Source organism: Mesitornis unicolor, unplaced genomic scaffold (assembly GCF_000695765.1).
Source record: "Mesitornis unicolor isolate BGI_N332 unplaced genomic scaffold, ASM69576v1 scaffold13891, whole genome shotgun sequence".
NCBI classification, from domain to species: domain Eukaryota; kingdom Metazoa; phylum Chordata; class Aves; order Mesitornithiformes; family Mesitornithidae; genus Mesitornis; species Mesitornis unicolor.
In genome coordinates, this window is record NW_010165920.1 from 36,008 (window position 1) to 55,996 (window position 19,989).

The 19,989-nt window shown below is 34.2% G+C and overlaps 1 protein-coding gene across 1 annotated transcript in view; it reads left to right on the plus strand.

Annotated features, from left to right (window-relative positions):
• The window catches only part of LOC104548700 (cytoplasmic dynein 2 heavy chain 1-like), a gene marked incomplete at its 5' end in the record, with an annotated part of 68,766 nt that overhangs the window by 33,971 nt on the left and 14,806 nt on the right, over window positions 1-19,989 (plus strand). The window contains 3 exons of the mRNA XM_010194795.1: window positions 2,970-3,086; window positions 6,046-6,255; window positions 9,079-9,168. Coding sequence (XP_010193097.1) covers window positions 2,970-3,086; window positions 6,046-6,255; window positions 9,079-9,168 — 417 coding nt within the window. The remainder of the gene's footprint in view (window positions 1-2,969; window positions 3,087-6,045; window positions 6,256-9,078; window positions 9,169-19,989) is intronic.

Here is a 19,989-nt window from a genome sequence, read left to right on the forward strand (position 1 = left end):
TTGTCATCATAATTAAGCAATAATATGAGTTACTATTTTCCAGTCTCTAAGTCTTTCCTAAATTTGGACAGATTTCATGGATGTAAAAAAGGGCACACAAAAAAAGTGTCCATCAAATTTGCAGTCCCTTAGCAAAATGAAGCACTTCAAAGATGAAGTCAACCACATTTTGACATTACTGAAATGTATTTTCCTCTGTTTCTTGAAGGTGAATGACTATTCTAGGGTAGCATTTTCAAAAAGTATTCAGGCTGAAAGAGCCACAGAGTTTCAGCCCAACCCATTAATTTTTTAAAATTACAGTCACTTGAAAACAATGTCTTTGAAACTTTAGTAGAAATTTATGCTACCATCATACCTGTTATATTTGAGAGAAGAAATGGGATGAACTGGAAAGAGTTAAACAATTTCCATGAACATTTTATAAAAGTCATAGCATGTCACAGTACTATAGAACATTGAGAGTTAAAACTTGATTTCTTTTCATTCGGTACTTTTAATTTAAGTGCTTAACTTTTGATAACCATATCTCAATATTTTTGAGCTACTTTGATAAAATATACAAAGTAGAAACACCTATAGGTGCTCTTGAACCTATAGACTGAAGATCAAAGATTGATACAATGGATAAATAGTGTATTTCCTACTTACCTTTTATTGACAAAATCTATAATTAGACAATTAGAAATAGGCAGCTAACCCTATATACTAGAGTTAGAAAATACTTCATTTGCTTAATCTTGTAGTTATTGCATCTCAAATTCATTTCAGCTTTATGGACCTAAGTGTTTATACCTATGAACACACTTAAAAAAGAGTACAATACTTAATATTTTAAATCCCTCATATTCACAAAACAGTCATAGAAACTTTTTGCAGCTTTGTACTATAAATATGCAAGTTTTTATGAAGCACTGCATACTGAATTACCAGTTAAAGTACATTTGATATAACTGTTTTATTTCCTTGCAAATGATGGCAGGCAACTATCCAAAAACAAATTATAAGAGCCAGAACTGTAGCTAAAAGAATGGTATCTGGAAGGCACAAATGTGTGTTTATTATCTGTGTTGCCTGTCAGAACATTTGCATATGTGTAGAGTGCAAAGGAGGAAGAATAACAGGAATGATAAGGATACTATGATCAAAACTTTAAACAGAGAAAATTATTTTTTGCTAAATTAAACAACAATCTTTTCTGCTATACACAGTAGCTGGAGCACACAAAGAACTGTTAAAGTTTAAAATTAAGTTATGAGAATCAGAGAATGAAATTATATCTTCCATAACAGAAGCTATACTGAGCATTGGCTCCTACTTTCTGTTCCTCCCTTTAGCTACCAGATTACTTGGAGCGGCTCTTCTTGCAGGCCTTCACATCCATTGCTAGTTTCAAACAGAGCTGAGATTTGGCTTTCCTCATCCCATCCTAACAAATTGAGCAATGACTTTATATCCCTGCTGGGTCATTCACCCCTCCTCTGTGGTTTACCTTTTTACATTGGAGATCACTAGCTTCATCTTCATCCATATTGATCTTACGCCATGCTTGTTCTTTGGCTTGCTTATCATGCTTGCTGCCTGCACACCAGAGAGGGCTGTTTGTGTACTTTGAGGAATTTGTTCCTGAAGATTAACCAGCTCTCCTGGTCCCCTTTTCCTCCAGGGCAGTTGCCTATTGGATCCTGCCAAGGAGATCCCTAACTAAGCTAAAATCTGCTTTCCTGCGATCCAGGGTTGTGATTTTACTACTTGCCATTAAGGGACAGGGAACTGCTGGAGAGAGTCCAGCGTAGGACTACAAAGATGATTAAGGGAGTGGAGCATCTCCCTTATGAGGAGCGGCTGAGGAAGCTGGGTCTCTTTAGTTTGCAAAAGAGGAGACTGAGGGGAGACCTCGTTCATGTTTATAAATATTTAAAGGGTGAGTGTCACGAGGATGAAGCCAGGCTCTTCTCGGTGACAAACAATGATAGGACAAGGGGTAATGGACACAAGCTGGAACACAGGAGGTTCCACTTAAATTTGAGAAGAAACTTCTTCTCAGTGAGGGTGACAGAGCACTGGACCAGGCTGCCCAGAGAGGTTGTGGAGTCTCCTTCTCTGGAGACATTCAAAACCCGCCTGGACGCCTTCCTGTGTAACTTCATCTAGGTGTTCCTGATTCAGCGGGGGGATTGGACTAGATGATCTTTTGAGGTCCCTTCCAATCCCTAACGTTCTGTGATTCTGTGACAGGCTGCAATATCACTGAAGAATTTTAATTTCATTATTCTGTCTTTAAAATGTATACATATATTTGATCAGTTTGTGTGGAGTTACCTGTGTTGCTAACACCAAGAGACAGTTGGACCTAATTAACTGGAAGCTCCCCTTCTTTCTGAAAAATTTGCAGTTATTCTTTTAATTGCTTGCTTGCTTTCTTTAAACTAATAAATATGCATTTAAATTATCTGAGGTAATATGAAAATATGGGAGATCAGAATGAATTTATTATAATTGTCTTGGAGTTTTGATGCCTGGTAGGTACTGCATGTATTTAGTAACATATTCTGGTTGGTTTTTTGTTTGTTTGTTTGTTTGTGCTTTGTTTTGTTTTTCTTTTAATTACAGATCGGTAGTTAAAGGCAGAGCTTGAGTTTTGTCTCTAGACTTTGTGGAAATAGGTTTTTTAAATTAATTATACACCTGATTAGTTTTTTAATTATAGTCGAAAAAACAATAAATGTGATAAGAAAAATACATATTTGTTTGTTTTGAGCTTAATATGCATGAGGCTGAAGTATGTTCTATATTTGGATATGGGTATTGTTTGTGCTTTGAGTAGATCATGACTAGTAATTAAGTATGTGAAAAAAAGTATAGTTCATAGATAAATTGAAGAGTCGTTGCTATTGTATTATGTTTTTGTACTGAAAGAAGTTTGTTTATCCTTCTTCAAGATTTGCATTTGTATTCTTATCATTCAGGTCATTTCACAGCTTCGGATCCTGAGCAGGTCAGTAGCTGCTGGCTGCAAATTTGACAGAGAAATATGGTCTACTGAACTTTCTCCTGTTCTCAACCTATGGAAGAAACTCAATCAGGTAGGAAAGTAGATCATTTGAAAAGACACTTTTTTTTCCTGGTAACTACATTACAATTAAGGTCTAAGGAATTATCTTGAATATTGAAACATAACAAGTGAAAAAGTAAATTAAAGGCATTTGAAGTGGGATGTACAATGTTACTTGTATGTAGCTATGAAGTCAGTATGTGGGATAGCAGACTCACTTTTTTCTCCATATAGAGGTGAGATGACACTCACAAGACATGAGACTAACATATTGTATATGTTTCCAAGAAGGATACTAATATATCATATATCTGAATTTAGTCTCTTAATTTCTTTAATATTCACAAGGCAATGTTAAATTATTTTAAATATTAAAATAACTTTTTCCCATGTAATATTGAAACATGGTACCAGCTTTAATTGAGATTCATTAAAATCCTTGCTACAATGCCTGCAATATCTAATTTCTTTTTGTTTCATTGTTATTCTGGATTTGTTTGATTTTGTGGGCTTTTTTAACATACACTTTAAAGCTTGATTTCTAACCATTGAATTCTTATTGTTGGTGTCTGTTTAGCTGTAATGTATGTGAATTCTCTTCAAAATGCAGATACTATGTATTCTTGAGAAGGATCTCTCTTACCTCATCCTAGGTGCCCACCATGACATTTGACCATTATTTTTCTCCTCAAAAATAAGTAATAGATTGCAGACATCGTGGCCTAACATGTTTTGTACATAGCAACACTGGAATGAGAAAAATCTTTCCTTTACTCAAATAACCACATATAAAGAAGTGGCATGAGGTGCACAGTAGAACTTGCCATTACATTTTGAAAGCTCTCATTAATTTCTCATTTAATTCATGCTAAGTGTATAATACATAATGTTTTTGTCAAGAAAAGCTTTTGGTGCTTAATGACTTCCTGTTGAAATCTGTGGCCTCTGAACATGGACTGCTGTTAACCAGGTCTGTGATCACATAAGAAAAAGCAGTAAATTTCAGTATGACACCTTCCAGTATATCTTACTAATTAGACTATTATATTTGTTACATTTCTGAGAGGACAATTTTCAGAACATACTGGAGTTTGAAAAAGCTTGAGTTTAGGAAGGTAACGCAAAAAAAAGCTCTATAACAGCTTAGGTGAGACTGCATGAAGTATTGTATTGTACTGCGACAGTAACAAGTACAGGAGTGAAGGAGCAAAAATGATCAAAGTCTTAAAATACATCTAATTTAGTATTGGTAGCATAATATAGTGTTTAACATTAAAGATTAGAACCTATCTTCAGTTTCTTACGAGTAGAAAAAGCAGTCAGTACTTCAGCAGTTCTTCATCTTAATTCCCAAGCAGGTCATGTGGATATTTTTAAAGCTGATGTGAGTTATATACATAATGGATTTTAAGAGAAAGTAATAGAACATTAAATGTATAAGCTGATACCGGTATTCAAGTTTAATTTTCCTTTAAAAATGACAGATGGGTTGTTTTAACAAATTCTCAGGAGGAAATATTAAAAAGAGTGATGAAATGAATATGCAATTCCTATGAGACTGTTATGTAAAGGACAGTACTGAGGAACTTAGAATCCTACTCCTTCAGTAAGTTTTTCATGAATTAAGACAGTATATGTGAAAGACTCAGCAAAGCCTGCAAGTTACGTTGTCTTTGTGCAATTAAATACTCCAATAAGAAATTATCAGCTAGCTTGTCCTAGTTTTTCATTACATTTTATATATACTTAACAAAATATGGTCTCAGAAAAATTGAAGTGAAACTGGTATTGTGATTTCAGGATGCATGCAAAGAGAAAATAAAATACATAGCATTTTTAAATACTGTGTGCTTCTTGCACTTTGAACAGTAACTTTGTTGTATACCTCTTCAATAATGTGGGAGGGAAGACATTGTCCTTCATTTTTCTGGCAGTCATAAACTAAAGTATCTGTATTACTCTTTCACTTACCTTTTCTCATTTTTTGCTTGGTAGTTGAGTGCAGTATGAACTTGAAATGAAAAGCATGTGAAAGTTCTGACAAATGGGAATGATTACAGGGGCACACATACTGTATGTTCTGGAAAGCAAGATGCCCTGTGACAATTCAGAAATTTATTTAATCTGAAAAAAGTCAAAATGACTTGTTATTTTACGAATTGATTCTTCAGAGAAAGTGAAATCTGATTTTACCTTTAATATATTACTAGAAATTGAAATGGCAAAATGTATTTTTCCGTAATGCTATGGTTCTCTTTTTGCATTTGTGCCTTGTAGAATTTTCAAATAAAGGTTTAAATTCCATAACTGGAATTCAGTGCAGCATCTTGTCACATGTCAAGTTGGCAGTTTCAGAACACATGGTAAAATATATTTATGTAATAAGCTGCATATGAATTGAGATTTGCAAAATGATACCATCTTTTGAAATTATAGAATAAATTTGGATTTTCAGTAGTTGTAATGGACTGAAACTAAGTAAAAAGAATGTCAATGTGAGTGAAGCAGTACCTCTCAGTGTCCGAGTTACTCGGGATTTACACATAATATAATTTATTTTGCAGTTATTTATTTATGTTGAATTTGCTTCCAGGTTCAGCTAGTCTTATCAAAGCAAGATTTATATCTGACAGCATGGTTTATAGTACCCAATACAATCTGAGTACACTACTACTTTTTATATTGACACATTAACTGAAATGCTAAAAGCAGTGATTCAGCTAATTGAAGATTTTTCAGAAATTTCAGTGCTTTTGAAGTAATTGGGTAGACAGAGTTGTCTTAGAAGAGCGTTGTCTTTATTGAACATCTCATGGACAATACTGAAAGTATCATTATAATTTTAATCCATTGTCAGAAAAGGGGGTATATCTGAATTACTTCAAAGCTAACAAAATCATATGAAGTACTATGAATTAAACAAATAGTATGCTGTATAACATAATAATTTCCCTGAGTTTATTAACTGAACATCATGTGTTCTTTTTTAGAATTCTAACCTAATTCATCAGAAGGTGTCTCCTCCTGTGGAGCAACAAGGAACTCCAATCTTATCATTCATTACTCTGGAACAATTCAATGCCATTCGCCTTGTGCAAAGTGTCCATCAGTCACTTGCTTCTTTAAGTAAAGTCATCAGAGGTACATCATTGCTGAGTTCTGAAGTACAAAGACTAGCAAGTGCTCTGCTAAATCAGAAGGTAACTCATTTTGTCGTGAACTTACATAAAAAGCATGATAAAAACCAGGGAAACTGAACAAAGTTCTGATACATGTTTTCATGTAACTGTTTGCTTTAAGTTCTTTTATTGATAGAGCCTCTGAAACAGAACCATGTTTATTCTGGAATGGAAACCCAGAAAAACGTTGCCTCAAGTACTTGCAGAATCTTCTGAGTATATAATAGTTATATCAAGCTTTCTCTTATGGAGAAATCTAGTAAGATTGGTAGTTGTGAAATACTATTTTCATTTTAAGTACCAAATCATGCTAGATAAGTCAAATATATTAGCCAATAGCACATGTAAATCTGTCCCTTTTCATTTTGACAATTTCTTAAATTTTAAGTTTTGCTGCAGTTGTAATCATAATTCAGTCTCTGCATTTATTCAGTATGGATTATTGCCATATCACATCAGACAAGCTGTGCCTATCATATCAACCTATCATCTTAAGCTTTATTCTTGATATATGAGAAATGCAACCAAAATGTGTACATATACTTTCTACATGTTTTCTGGCATCAAAGGGAGCATATTTATAAACTGATACAATTAGTGCCAGCAAATTTACATGCTCTGTCGTTAATAGCTAGATAATTGGATTCCAAAGATAGTCAAACATTGACATGAAACTCTGTGGTTTTGTTTCACCTGAAGCAATTGATAAATTGTGTTGATGCTAATGCATAGTTACTGAGATTGGCCCTACAATGAATGATATTTCCTATTAACACTTGTTTGCTTCATGTGAGCAACAAGTACTGTTAAAAATATTATTATCCATTTGTGGATCTATAAAATTTCTAATTAAAACAATAATTAAGTTCTTTGTCTTTTCAGATTCACAAGACACCATTTGTTAGCAAAATTGCAGAATAAATTAACATTTTTGTGTTGGCAATCTCATTGCCTTTTTAATCGTATTTTGACTGTGTAGTAGAAATTGGTGCTAAGTACAAGTCATAGTGAATGCAAATGATACATGTAATGGCCATTTTTTAGTATTTATAGTTATATTTCTTGTTACTGCGCAAGGGAGTATGGCTTGCTTGTGTGCTTAAGCTGCATTCTTAAATTGGAAGCAACAGAAGCTATCAAGCTGATCAGTCACAAAAATGTACTTAAAATATTCTATACATTTTTATCTCTTACAAATATCAGTTCAGTGCTACCTGATATATTGAACAAAGTGTTTCTGGCATTTCATCTGCTTACTTACCTACTTACTTTGACACAGATGACTTTATTGCATTGTGACCATAAAGCAATCTTTTCAGCAGGCTTCCAGAGAGGCTAATGCTATGCTCTTGGCATAACAGCTAAACCACACAGCAGCTAAACCGCATGGCAGCTAAACCTCAGCATATTTATAATCTTAAGTGATTTGTCTCATGTATTTTCTGTACACTGTTCTTGTTTAGTTTAGTGTGGCCATGTGTTATATAACAAACAACTATTTTTAAAAACTTACATTTTAAAATCACCAAGTTTGTAGATTATAGCACCTGGAGAAGCTGCTAGATTCCAAATAGAAATGTGAAACTCAATAAATGTATGACCTCTAATGGCTTCAGCAATGTGCCTTGTTGGCACAAAATTGATATGTTAGTGTACAGCTGAAATATGCTTCCATAGTAACAATTAGCTAAGCTATTACTTTAAACTTAGAGCAATTTAGAGTGTTATACTGGCGACATTAGGTGAATGCCTTCTAAATGATAGATTGGTGAGCTGCCTGTAAATGCATATCTAGCAAAAGAGTCTGCAAAAATGCAAGGATAATACTTTCAAATATAAAAAGTTTTTGAAAAATCATAATTACGCAAAAAAGCATGCAGTTAGCTGGGCTTTATTACTTGTCTTGTATTTATTCTAGTTTATTCAGTTAATTATTAATTAGTGTCCACAGATATCTTCTGGTTTTATCTGTAAAAGGTACATTGGGGTATTTACTTTGAAAGATACATTTTCTTACGAACATCAATGATCAGATTTTGAAAAATCTGTTTAGCACATATGCTATTAGATTGTGAACCTCCTTGAAAATGCAACTGTAAATGTTAAACACTATAAACTGTTTATTCTGTGTAGCATCTCCAGTATTGTACAGTATTTCCCAGGTAATGATTTACATCAATTCTCTTTCACTTAAGTAGCAGAAACTTGCAGGGTCAATTTCAATGTGCTTTACAATTTCCTGTGGAGTAGGTACGATGAATTTTTTTATCCTTATTTTAAAGGGAAGAAATCTAACAGAAGGATCATTTAAGCCTTTCTTTTTGTAGTTAGTGAGAAAATTGTATGAGGCGCTCTTGCAGGATTTTATTCTCACATATTGTTCTACAAACACTTTAAGATGAGAAGGCAATCATGTGGACAAATTGTACCAGATTCACTTCACCACAGAGCCACACAATTGCATGTTCAAGTCTGGAGACAGCAGCAAAGTGGGAATCTGTGGCTTCAGTTCAAAAGATAGCATTGTGGCTTTCAGAGAAAGGATCAACTGAGGCCTTTCTGGAATATTTGTGGAACATACTGGTGTTTCCTTACTGAATAAAAGTGGCTCTTGTAACTTCTCTGTCAGTGCTGTATCTCTGTGGGCCACATAAAGGATTAGCAGGAATATGACCTTCCTATTAGTGGTTGTATGCTTTGATCATTATATTACTTGTATTGCATTTTTTTCTTTGTAGAGATATTTGCTCTCTGGCTTATTTAATTTCATTCAAATTGCTAGCTTAAAATGTAACGATGACGGTTTTGAAATAGATACTTTCAGTAAATATATTTTTATTTCAGTGTCCCCTCACATGGCAGAGCAAGTGGGAAGGTCCTGAAGATCCTTTACAATATCTTAGAAGTCTTGTAGCTCGAGCACTTGCTATACAGGTAATTTTAAAGAGTCATTTTACCTCAGTATGATGGTGTTCGGTGACACAATATATTATGTGATTCGCACTACAGTAGGCCTTTCCAGACTCAAGTCCCAAAGAGTTTTAGAAGATGTGTGAAAAAGCATGTAAAAATGTAAAGATAGATGAGAAATGTGAAGACAGCAGAGTGAGCAGTTTGAAGCCAGTAACTTTAAATACAGTAATGTTGTTAGTTACTTCACAGTAGATTTACATCTTAGATTTTAGTCATCAGTCTTTCTGATAAAGTGTGGGGGAAAAGACATTTATTTACTCAGATGAATCTTTACATCTATGTCAAATCACAGTCTTTAATCTGGTAGAGACACATATAAAGTGAAGCAATTCTAGTAGAGGTAATATAGAAATTAACAAGACACAAGTCTTTGAAGCAAATAAGGAAAACATCTGCATTCTCCAGGTTTACAAGGAGCTATAATAGAAGGTGCAGAGTCTGACAGCAGCTCTGTCAATCTACAGTCTGACAGTGAAAAAGAAAATTTTTAGTTAAGATAGTTAAGATAAATCTATACTTTGATTAACAGAAAAGTTATTTTAAAATAATAGGCAGACAGATAAAAAAGTAATTTATCTAAGTTAATTAGTATTTAAGAAAACATTTCATCATGCTATATACATAGAGAGGAAACTGAGAACCTTCAGACAGAAAGTTTCGTTTAGGAGGGACAGATCTTCTATTACCTCTAGGCAAGAAATAGCTACTAGTTTTGGCCTTGATTAGCAGAGTCTTGTCCAGTGGGATATGAAGATGATTTCTGTGAACATTAGCGTTGACTGTCAGATTCAGAAGGAAGATTTGAGGTGTATGTGATTTCTAGGCATTAGTTTTTCTGAAGAAACTCTCAAATCATGGTTTCCAAAGTATTCATAAGATATTTGCTATGCAAAATTTCTTTTGGCTAATGCTTAATTTTTCCTTATTCTTTCCTTCACAAAAAGGCTCAAATTATAAACAATAAAGTGTAAATATACATAGCAACAAGTGATGATATATGTTTAGGTATTATATTGGTCATCTAACAAGGTTTGAACTTAGTTCCTTCTGACTGACTATTATAATCATTATTATTAAAAAGCGTCATTTGTGGCTGAGTCAGCAGTGTTCATAATCATCAAGTATACCTTGCAGTTTGTGATTTCTACCTTTATTTAGTTGTGACCAAACTGCATGTAGTTTTCCTTACTTATTTGGATTTTTCTGTATTGAAGCCTGAGATTAGAGTTCAAGCTTCTGTATGTAGTACACCTCCCATACAAGTGGAGATAATGTTGCACAGTGTAACAGGATGAAATTACTGTTAGCAGTAATAGACGACTTTCAATCAAGCATATTCAAAAAGTTTTTATTTCCATAAATTTCTTCAGTCAACTATTGACAAAAGTGCTGCATTATATTACCATGATAGTAATCTTCCTTTTTCATTCTTCAAACTGCTGACAATATTGTATAGATCTGGATTACTTATTTTTATATAAAGTTATTATGAAGAAATAATTTACAATTTTAAAACCTTATTTACTGTAGGAGAGGGACAAATTATTAAGGCAGAGCTTTACAATAGATATTCGATTGTATCCATAGGCAGTAAATTACATTAGTTTTTTTGTTAGTGTCAATAGAAAGAAATGACATATGACCAGTTACTGGTTAATATAGTTGGTTGGTTCTTTTCTTAATGTCAAATATGTAGTACAGTTCTATTTGAAGCAACTCTTAATAATACAGTAACAGTCTGGTTTGCTTCTGAAGCTTCTATTCAGATCACATCTGAAATACATACAAAAATAAAAACAGAATTTGTGTTTTACCAGAAAGTGTTGATTATTTCTAATTATGCATTTCAGTTGAATAATCTTTTTCCTTAAATGTGATTCCAATTAATGTTTGTGCATATTACACCAAGATTTTAATTAGCCTTGATTATTTTTTAATTAACTTTCCTTTTTTTGTGACTTCTCATTATTGATTTTATAAATGTAATTTATCATTAGTTAATTATAAATTTAGTATTCAGAAATTCAATAAAGGCTTCAATAAAAATTTGCTTATAACTCTGAAAAATATATTCAGATTTAGGTTTAGTTTTATACTACCAACTCCATCATCATGGTTTTTTGCTAGTTACTTATACCTCCCTCTGTTTCATTCACTATAAGATATTAAATTCTGCCTACACCACTTGAGACAGATTTGATTTTAGGTATTTTTACAGAGGAAAATAGGCACCATTGAAAATCAAAGTCGTAGTGAAAGTTTGCATCTACTAAGGATGCAATAAGTTTCTACTTAGGTTATTAATTAAAGGCTATCTTGTCAAGATGTTTGCTGCCAGTGCAGAAAATAACAAAAGCAACTGCTTTGTTGCAGACATTTAATGGGGATGGGGAGGAACTCAAAATACAGGCCAGATGGTAGAATAAGTAGAGCAGAATTTATAGAAGTGTGAAGATGTTCTGAGAGCATTACACAACAACAGACAGGTGTTTCACTTTCTCAGATCTGAATTCACTCAGTAATTGCAAAATAAAGAAATCTGCTTCCTTAAAACATGAACAAATCAGTATATGCAAAATGCAGTGGAGCCGTGCTTTGCTGTGTATTATGTTGAGTTGATGAAGCTGATAGAAATATGTGATTTCTTTCTAGGTGGAAGTTCTGATATGTGAATGTTAGCTTTTGCTTTAAAAGAAAGCAAAATTTCTGTATATTAAAAAATTAAGGTTAAGAGTTTTTAATAACTTCAGTTAGCAATGCTGACATTGAACTTTACAATACCAGTTTCAACTTGTCTGGCCACAGTGATTTATTTGTTATCAACATTAAGATATGAAGATTATGAATCCTGGTGGATCTTTGTGTTGGTTGTAATTCTCGATGCTCATACTCCTAGTTTCCTCACTGTGGCATCTTAAATGTATTCTGTGGTTTCCCTTTCTTGTGGTACATGATTATAGCTCAGCGATAATATACATCTGTGTATAATGGAACTGAAGTCCATCCCAGTCTGTAGGTAACTGTCTTCTCATGGCAATGGATACCAGCAGAAGAGAAGGAGAGAGAAGAGACGCAGAACTACAGCTATTAGGAGGTGGAACAGCATCCCAGGCAAACGTCAGACAAATACCACTATTGAAAAAATGTTTCAGGTCAACAAGTTGCAACTCACCTTTTGTTTCCATAAGAACTAAATAAAGAGGTAGAATGATTTTTTTTTCTGCTTTGGAACCCTTACTATTTCTCTGTTTCAACAATTAGGTCCCCAGAAAGGTAGATTTGACACCCAAGCTATATGAGGTTTGAACTCTTGGAAACTGCATGCTGATGAAGCTACTAGAAAACCTTCTGTGAATAGGAGACACAGGGTTCTTCCTTCACATCCAAGGCATCAAGGCAAAGAGTTCAGTTTTCATTCACTGGTACCAGGCAGAAAGTCTGCTCTTAGAAAGCTGAGGAAGTCAAGTCCTCTCAGTTTTCATTGAGTTAAAGAACTCTGAGGACCAGCCTATAAATCAGTCTTAATTCAACAGTAGATGATATCCACATAAAATCTGAGAAATAGAGGCTGAGTATGAATCCCGAAATGGGCACACGCACATACTGTGTACAGACACAGCCAGCCACACATCAGAAAGGACGACAGTACCTTTACAGGCAGCTGCATAAACACGGCCAGCACCAACAAACAGCCCTATCCTGTTTCAGTGGTTCACTGCTCAAGGAAAGCAACCTTCACAAGTCTCACTGAATATTTTTTGTCTGTCTACTGCCTTGATTCCAGTCCCTCAGTCTGCAGCATGCAGCTCCAGACCTCTGATCCTCTTGCTGCCTGGTAATGCTAGGAGCTTGCTAGTGGGTTTCCTTCCCTCACAAGGAGAGCACACTTGCACACAAAAACAGCTGAAAATAGTTTAAGAAGAGGATAGGACAGACACTGGTGACCAGATGTAAGGTTGGCTGAAGTGTACTGACAACATCCCCCCTAAATGCAACCTCCTACTTTATACTTTTATGTTTTTCCATATCCTATAATAAATCTTGTACAATCCCAGAATTGTCATGTTTGGTCCCCAGATTCACCCACTTAAGCACTCCATAAGAAGTCCTATACCCCTTTAAGTAGTAATGCCACTTAGTTTGCAAAGAATTTCAGGAGTTTTTTCTGATAGATTGTCTTAGCAGATTTTGCAGCAGGTACAATAGTTTAATGTTTTTTTGTCTTAGGAGTAGCTGATTCAGATGGATTAGGTTGACTGCATTCCCCACCTTATCATTGTTCCTCTCATCACTCTCTCTCTGTTTGAACAGCTGTTAACTAGCTATCTGTATAGTGCAGAATACTTCATACATAGTATTATTATTAATATCAAAGCACAAAAATTCATTAAAATGTTGTGTTTTAAGTCCAGTCATTCCATTATTTTAATTCAAAGTTCAGAATGCTATGAAGAATCCAGCTTATTCTGAAGAATTAGCATTTTTTTTGCTTGCTTTTCTTGTCTTCTTTTCAGCTGTCATGAATATCAAAACAAAAATACAACTGCAGCTTAACATTCTCTGCTAAGAAACTGAGCCTTAATCGGTTCCCACAGCATTCATCATGTTGCAGCATGATTTCACATTGTTCAGAATTTATCATCAGCCAGGATATATTCTCAAGACCTTTTATCTAAGTGATAACTGCTTGGTAAAAATTAGAAATTTGCAAGTACTACTGTAAGAATTCAGATATTTTTTTTTTGTCACTCAAATTTGAAGCTCTGATAGATCCAACTATGGTATCATGTTCCTTTTTAATCACTGTTTCAGTTAGATTGTATCAATTAAGTAGTGGCCAGTGTAGAGTAGCAGTGATTTATAAAGATACACTGTCCAAACAGGAGGCCACATGGAATGTAAGATGGAAGTATCAGACTTGCACAGGTCATAGGGGTTGTGGACTGAAATAAGATCTAGCTTCCAAGTAAGCTAAAGCAGAAGCTGGAGCATCATTTGTGGTCTGAGAGTTTGTGTACACTTGTGACTTACAGAAAGCTGTGTTTGTGCATGGGTGCCTGAGGTGAAAGGATTCCTTATGTTATCTCTTTTTTTGATTTGTGCAACAGTTCAAGACTTTACATTGCAGAGGTACTGAAATCGCTACTTCTTGTAGTGAAATTATTCTTTTCCTGCAGAATAGTGGGTTTTTGCACTAAATCTGCAAAGTTTGCTGTTTTAAATTGAAATAATTTTTGGTTGTCAATGAGCAAGGATTATCTCAAGTTTTGGGAAAACAATTTGCTTCATGCATGGAAAAACAGTTTTTAAAAAACAGCATTGGAAAAGGAAAGATATCTGTACTTGCATTTTGTGTGATTTCATTGTGAGTTGTTGAAGCTTAACCCCAAAGAGTTTTAGATGCTCTGTTAAATTCAGGCCTCCACAAATTATGGGCTTTTCTACGGGTTTAAATATTTTGAAAAGTAATCTGTTTCAACAGAATTAAACTCTTGTTGATTAAAGTATCAGAATTCTAACCATGTTTTGTGAGAATGGTTATTTTTTTAAATTATTAAGTAGTACTTTGTAAGCAGAAGTTTGAGCAGCATCTTTCATCACACCACTAATTGTTCAGCTCTCTGATTGCAGAATATTAATTACAGAAGATGATCACTCATAAAAAGATTTTTATAAGTATTGCATAAAAAAGAAGAACCCAGGTCATTGTCTCTATGCACTTTCTGAAAATAACCATATTTTAAGGAAAATTATCTTTTTTTCTAACCTTGGTTTAAGTAAAAAAAATAGATTTAGTGTTCTGTATTTCTTCTATTGATGCAAATTAGTATATATATACTTTTTTCAGTTACAAGAAAATATACCATTTATTATGTGAGATTTAAAGCTGTAGTTGATATACTTTATTTAATCTAATGAAATAATCACCATTCATTGATTTTTCTCTTTAAGCTACAAGATACATTTTCACAGTACAGAAAGAAATCTCAAAAGACACAATGATAAAATAATAATAAACTGTATACATCTAAATTGTTAAAATTTAGTGTATATTGCTTAGTTTCTAGTAGGTTTTTTCATTGCATCTCCTTTATCATGGACGAAGCTGTCTGCAACTGAGAAAGCAGAGTAAAATGGATAGTCTTGTCTGACAAAAGCTCCAGCAAAAAAGGTTAATTATAGTGCAAGTGGTAGAAAATGATGTTGTTATCATTTGCATATGAAAATGAGTCTCTTTATGTTATGCTGCCAAAGACTTTGGTAATTTTAAATTCCAGCCATTAGTAAATAAGAAGACTTCAACACATGCAAATACACCAATTTGCAGGCACGTTCTTTCGATCTGCTTTGCTTTTTTCTAGATGAATCTGTTACAGTAACTTGGTCTTCTGATCACCACTATATTGACACAAATATTGTGTCTACTAATAATATGCAATCTATTCAAAACACTTTACTGTTTAATTTATTGTGATTTCATAGTGATATGTGCATACATAGAAATAAATTTCTTGGATTAGTAAGACAGCTTTGTAACTAAAAAGTAGCTGTATGTCATCATGGTTCTGTTTTGAACAGTGAATGTTTTGGTGGAAACTGGCTTGGTGAAACAATTTACAAAATATTTCATCTCTTGATTTGAGATTTTAATTGGACAAAGGTCCATGTTAACATGGTATAACTATTCCTCAAATAGCATTTGCAGATATATGTATAAGAGTAAGCCCGTTGTCTAATAGAAACACATTGCCATTCCACAAGCAAGCATCGTCCCTAATTAGCAGTCTTCTTGGCATTTCTTTGGAGGAAGGCAGAAGTGTAGCTGTGTGTTGACCTATCTTTCTGTCTTTGAAGGAGATTCTGTATAGCTGAATTTGAAATTATTCTATAGTTTAATATTGTACTTCTGTACCAAAAAAATTTTTTAAAAAATGAAGGTTTCAGAGCTTTTAAAGTTTCAGAGCTGTCATTTCAAATTTAGTTTGTGAAAGAAAACCTTCATAAGATAATTCTTGATTAAATTCTTATTTATCTGTTGTGTGTGCAGTAGTTTTACTCTTGGGCATTCATGTTCAAAAAGCAACCAGTGCAGCATGCAGGGGCACTTAGCAACTCTGTTGTCATGACTGTATTTTAAAACTGGAGTAAGCACAGAGGCATTCTGGTCTGGGAGTTGGGGGTTTTTTGGGTGTTTTCTTTGGTTGTTGGGTTGTTGTTTTTTTTTTTGTCTTAGTAGAGCTCTTCTTGTGGCCATTGTCTCTAAAAGTTCACAAAGATACATAATTGAGGAAAAAAACCCCAAAACTTTGAGTCAAAGGAGAAGATTTCTTACAAGTGATAGGATGCTTAGATCCCCATTTTGAGCATACAAGTGATGCTTAAAGACAGGAATGGTAAACACCCTCCTCCTCTATAGTATGCTTCCCAGTGTACTCAACTAAATAATATAAACAGCAACTTAATTAGAATGTATGCCGTTATGTGGAGGAGAATGTGTAAGCACATTTGCAGGCAGTGTTATTTTTATGCTGTTAATTCCAGGTAGTCACTCTGAACTATGTCATTTGTAGTCCAATGAGGAATCTTTTCTCTACATCTGAGCTTGGGTTTCAAAATTCCCATGAGGTTTGTACTGTTGTATAGTGTAGTGTATGCTTTTCCTTATGCATACAATGTGTTTTCTTGCAGCTTCTCTGGAGTTGCCATTTTCAGTGTCATTTCATGATCTCATATGATAATCAACTGAAATTATGTATCAGGCAAAATGCAGTAAATAATTTAGAACGAAAGCAAATATTGTTTATTATTCAGATATGTAGATTATCAAGCTAGAAAAAAAGATTTATTCAGTCATGTATTCATGTATTTTATTCTCATCACATTGAGAAAGTCAAAATTGTTGGTTTGAATATATAATGGAAGAATGCATCAAGTAAAAGATACAATAAGATATTACTAGAATAATAACAACAATGTGTTACTTATTGGCTGCAATTTTTAAAAAATGTGTCACCCATGATACCACAGTGCTATAGAAACGCCAAATTCTTAATTCTTTATTAAAGGTCAAAGAGAATTGTTATTTTTTTCTCTCCTGTATTTTTTAAGCCACATCTGAAGCACTGGTCCAGTATTTGACTGTTCAGTCAAAAAAGCCTATTGCCCAGGTTGCCTAGAGAGGTTTGTGGAGTCTCCACTTTCGGAGATATACAGAACTGGAGTAGACAATGCCCCAAGCAACCTAAATTGAATTTGGCCCAACTTTGAGCTGCAGTTGTATTAGATGACTTTCAGAGGTCCTTTCCAACCAAATTCTATAATTTTGTAATTTAGAACTTCTCAACTGTACCTTTTGGGTCATATCTGCTCTAATGAATATGCACTTGATTTGTACCGCTTCAGTTTAATACTTATCTCTTGAATGTTATTCAGTAGTGACATATCTAGTTATAAGCCCTGAAATTTTCAAATGTTTCAGACATTACTTCGACATACCTAGTTTACTAAGATCAGCCAAGAGAAAACATGCAAGTTGCGGGAAAGGAAACTCTGATCAGACATTTGGAAAGAGAAAGAATCATGTTAAGGGTGGCCAGATGCTGGAACAGGTGTCCCAGAGAAGGCTGTGGAATCTCTATTCTTCCGAGATATTTAAAATATCATTGAACAAGCCCCTGTGCAACCTGCTGTAGGCTGACCCTTATTTGAGGGTGGGGAGTTTGACTAGAAGATCTCCAGAGGTCTTCTAACTCTAATTATTCTATGATTCTGTAGGATACTTTAAAATTTCATGCAGTAGTTATCAAAATGACATAGTTATTATTGCTGCCAAATGTTTAATTTTATGAATAAATTATTTGTAAAACAGAAATAATTTAAAAACTAAAACCATTGTATCTAAAATAAGAAAACACAAAATGCATTTAAAAATAAAACAAAAAACTGTGTTGTTTAGCAAGATGTGCAATATTTTTCCCTAAATTAGTCCATAATGTATGTTTCTCCGGGTTACTTCCTGAGAACAGGTTTGAATGCTCTCCAGCATTCTCTTAGCCCTGAAGTGTGACAGAACATCTGAAAGAGACCCACAGCCTTGACGATGAGCTGTTCTGTTGGGGGTGGCCACAGTAAAAGACTTCCCTTTCTGGTTTAAAGAAAGACTTCATGGGCTACAAAGAGCTCATGTACTGTACTTGAGGTACCTTTGCTCTAAATACCTTGGCTTTACTGTGTAGGAACAAACAACAATCCATACTAGTTCATTACATAAATTAAAAAGAAATAAATTAATTTCTGTGACTACACAAAGTTATACTTGGTTGAACAACCCATTTGATAGTCTGAACAGTAATCCTGTGCTGCAGTGTTCTGTTCAATGGAGCATAAGTAGCTTTAGCATGCACCAGCATGATGTGTCCCTAGATGCCATGTCACAGACATGGCCTCTCAATCATATAGTTCCTTTGCTTAGACTGACTTGCATCAGCCACTGTTTACATTCTATGATCTCTTTTTCCTTGCAGAAAAATAGATGTCCTTCTTTGCCTTTTTGTCGTGGTATATTTGGGGATATATACCCCACAGAGTTAAACAATTTCTGATTAGATTGCTTTATTGTGTTTAGTGTGTTTGATAAATATTGCATTCCTATCTGAGTTAGGTTAAGCCTTTATAGTTGCTAATAGAGTTCTGTGACATGGCTGAGAGATTTTTTCTGAATTTTGACAACCTCAAGAGAGGGTGTTAGAAGAAAAAAATTACTGGGAACAGTTAAAAACAAATAACAAAACCAAACAAAACCAAACAAACAAACAAAAAAAAAACAAAAAAAAAAGGAAAAATGAGAGAGAATGATGACTGCAGTCCAAGGGGTCACTGATTCAGAAGAGGAACAAGGACTGTGAGGGTGATGCTTAATGGAAAAACTGTATCTCATGAGATGTTGACCATAGAAAATGAACCATAGCAAAGTAAGGAGTTCTCTGTTGGCTGTCCTTATTCTTACATAGCCTTCATCCGGTACTATTTGTACAAAATTGCTGCAGTGCATCCTATCATTACTAGTGCCTAATCTATTGAGCATTCTGTACCCCTATTTAGTCACACCAGCACAATCGCAATATACATTTTGGCTCCAGAGCTCTGCGAAAGAATTGTTTCTGATGTAGTCCTGACTTTGTCCAAACATTATGGTAGGCAGCCTTGTCTGTTATCTACAAATTAATATTATGTGCCACTGCAACTGTTACCAGTGGAGGTGGGAATTAGGACCATAATCTCTTTCAGAGGGAGAGGATACTGAGGTTTCTTTGAAAATTTGTCCCCTTTGCTCTGCACATTTTGTAGTTTCTGGTTCTACCAAGGAATAGTTTCAGCTCTTTTACTTCCTTACCCAGTTATACTCTACGTAACTGCAAATGCAGTCTAGCACCTGGTAACTGGTGTATTTAGTTGCGCAGAAAGAAAAGACTAAAAGACATGAAGGATAAGAGTATTGCCTAACTGGATTCTGTGTTTAGTGATCATATAAGAAATATCTCAAAGTAGACATTTTTGTCATGCATTAGTCATGAACTTGTCAGTATGATGTTTCAGTTCTTATTCAGCATCATCAGTCTGATATCCTTATTAAATGTAGGAAAAAACAATTTATGGAAAGTTAAGTTCTTGTTTTGATAAAAATATAAGTAATACAGTGACTGGAATGAGATCACATTTGCTAATGCTTCCCTCAGCTATGCCTTACTGCACTTCTCCTTCTGGCACATTGTTAGCTAGCAT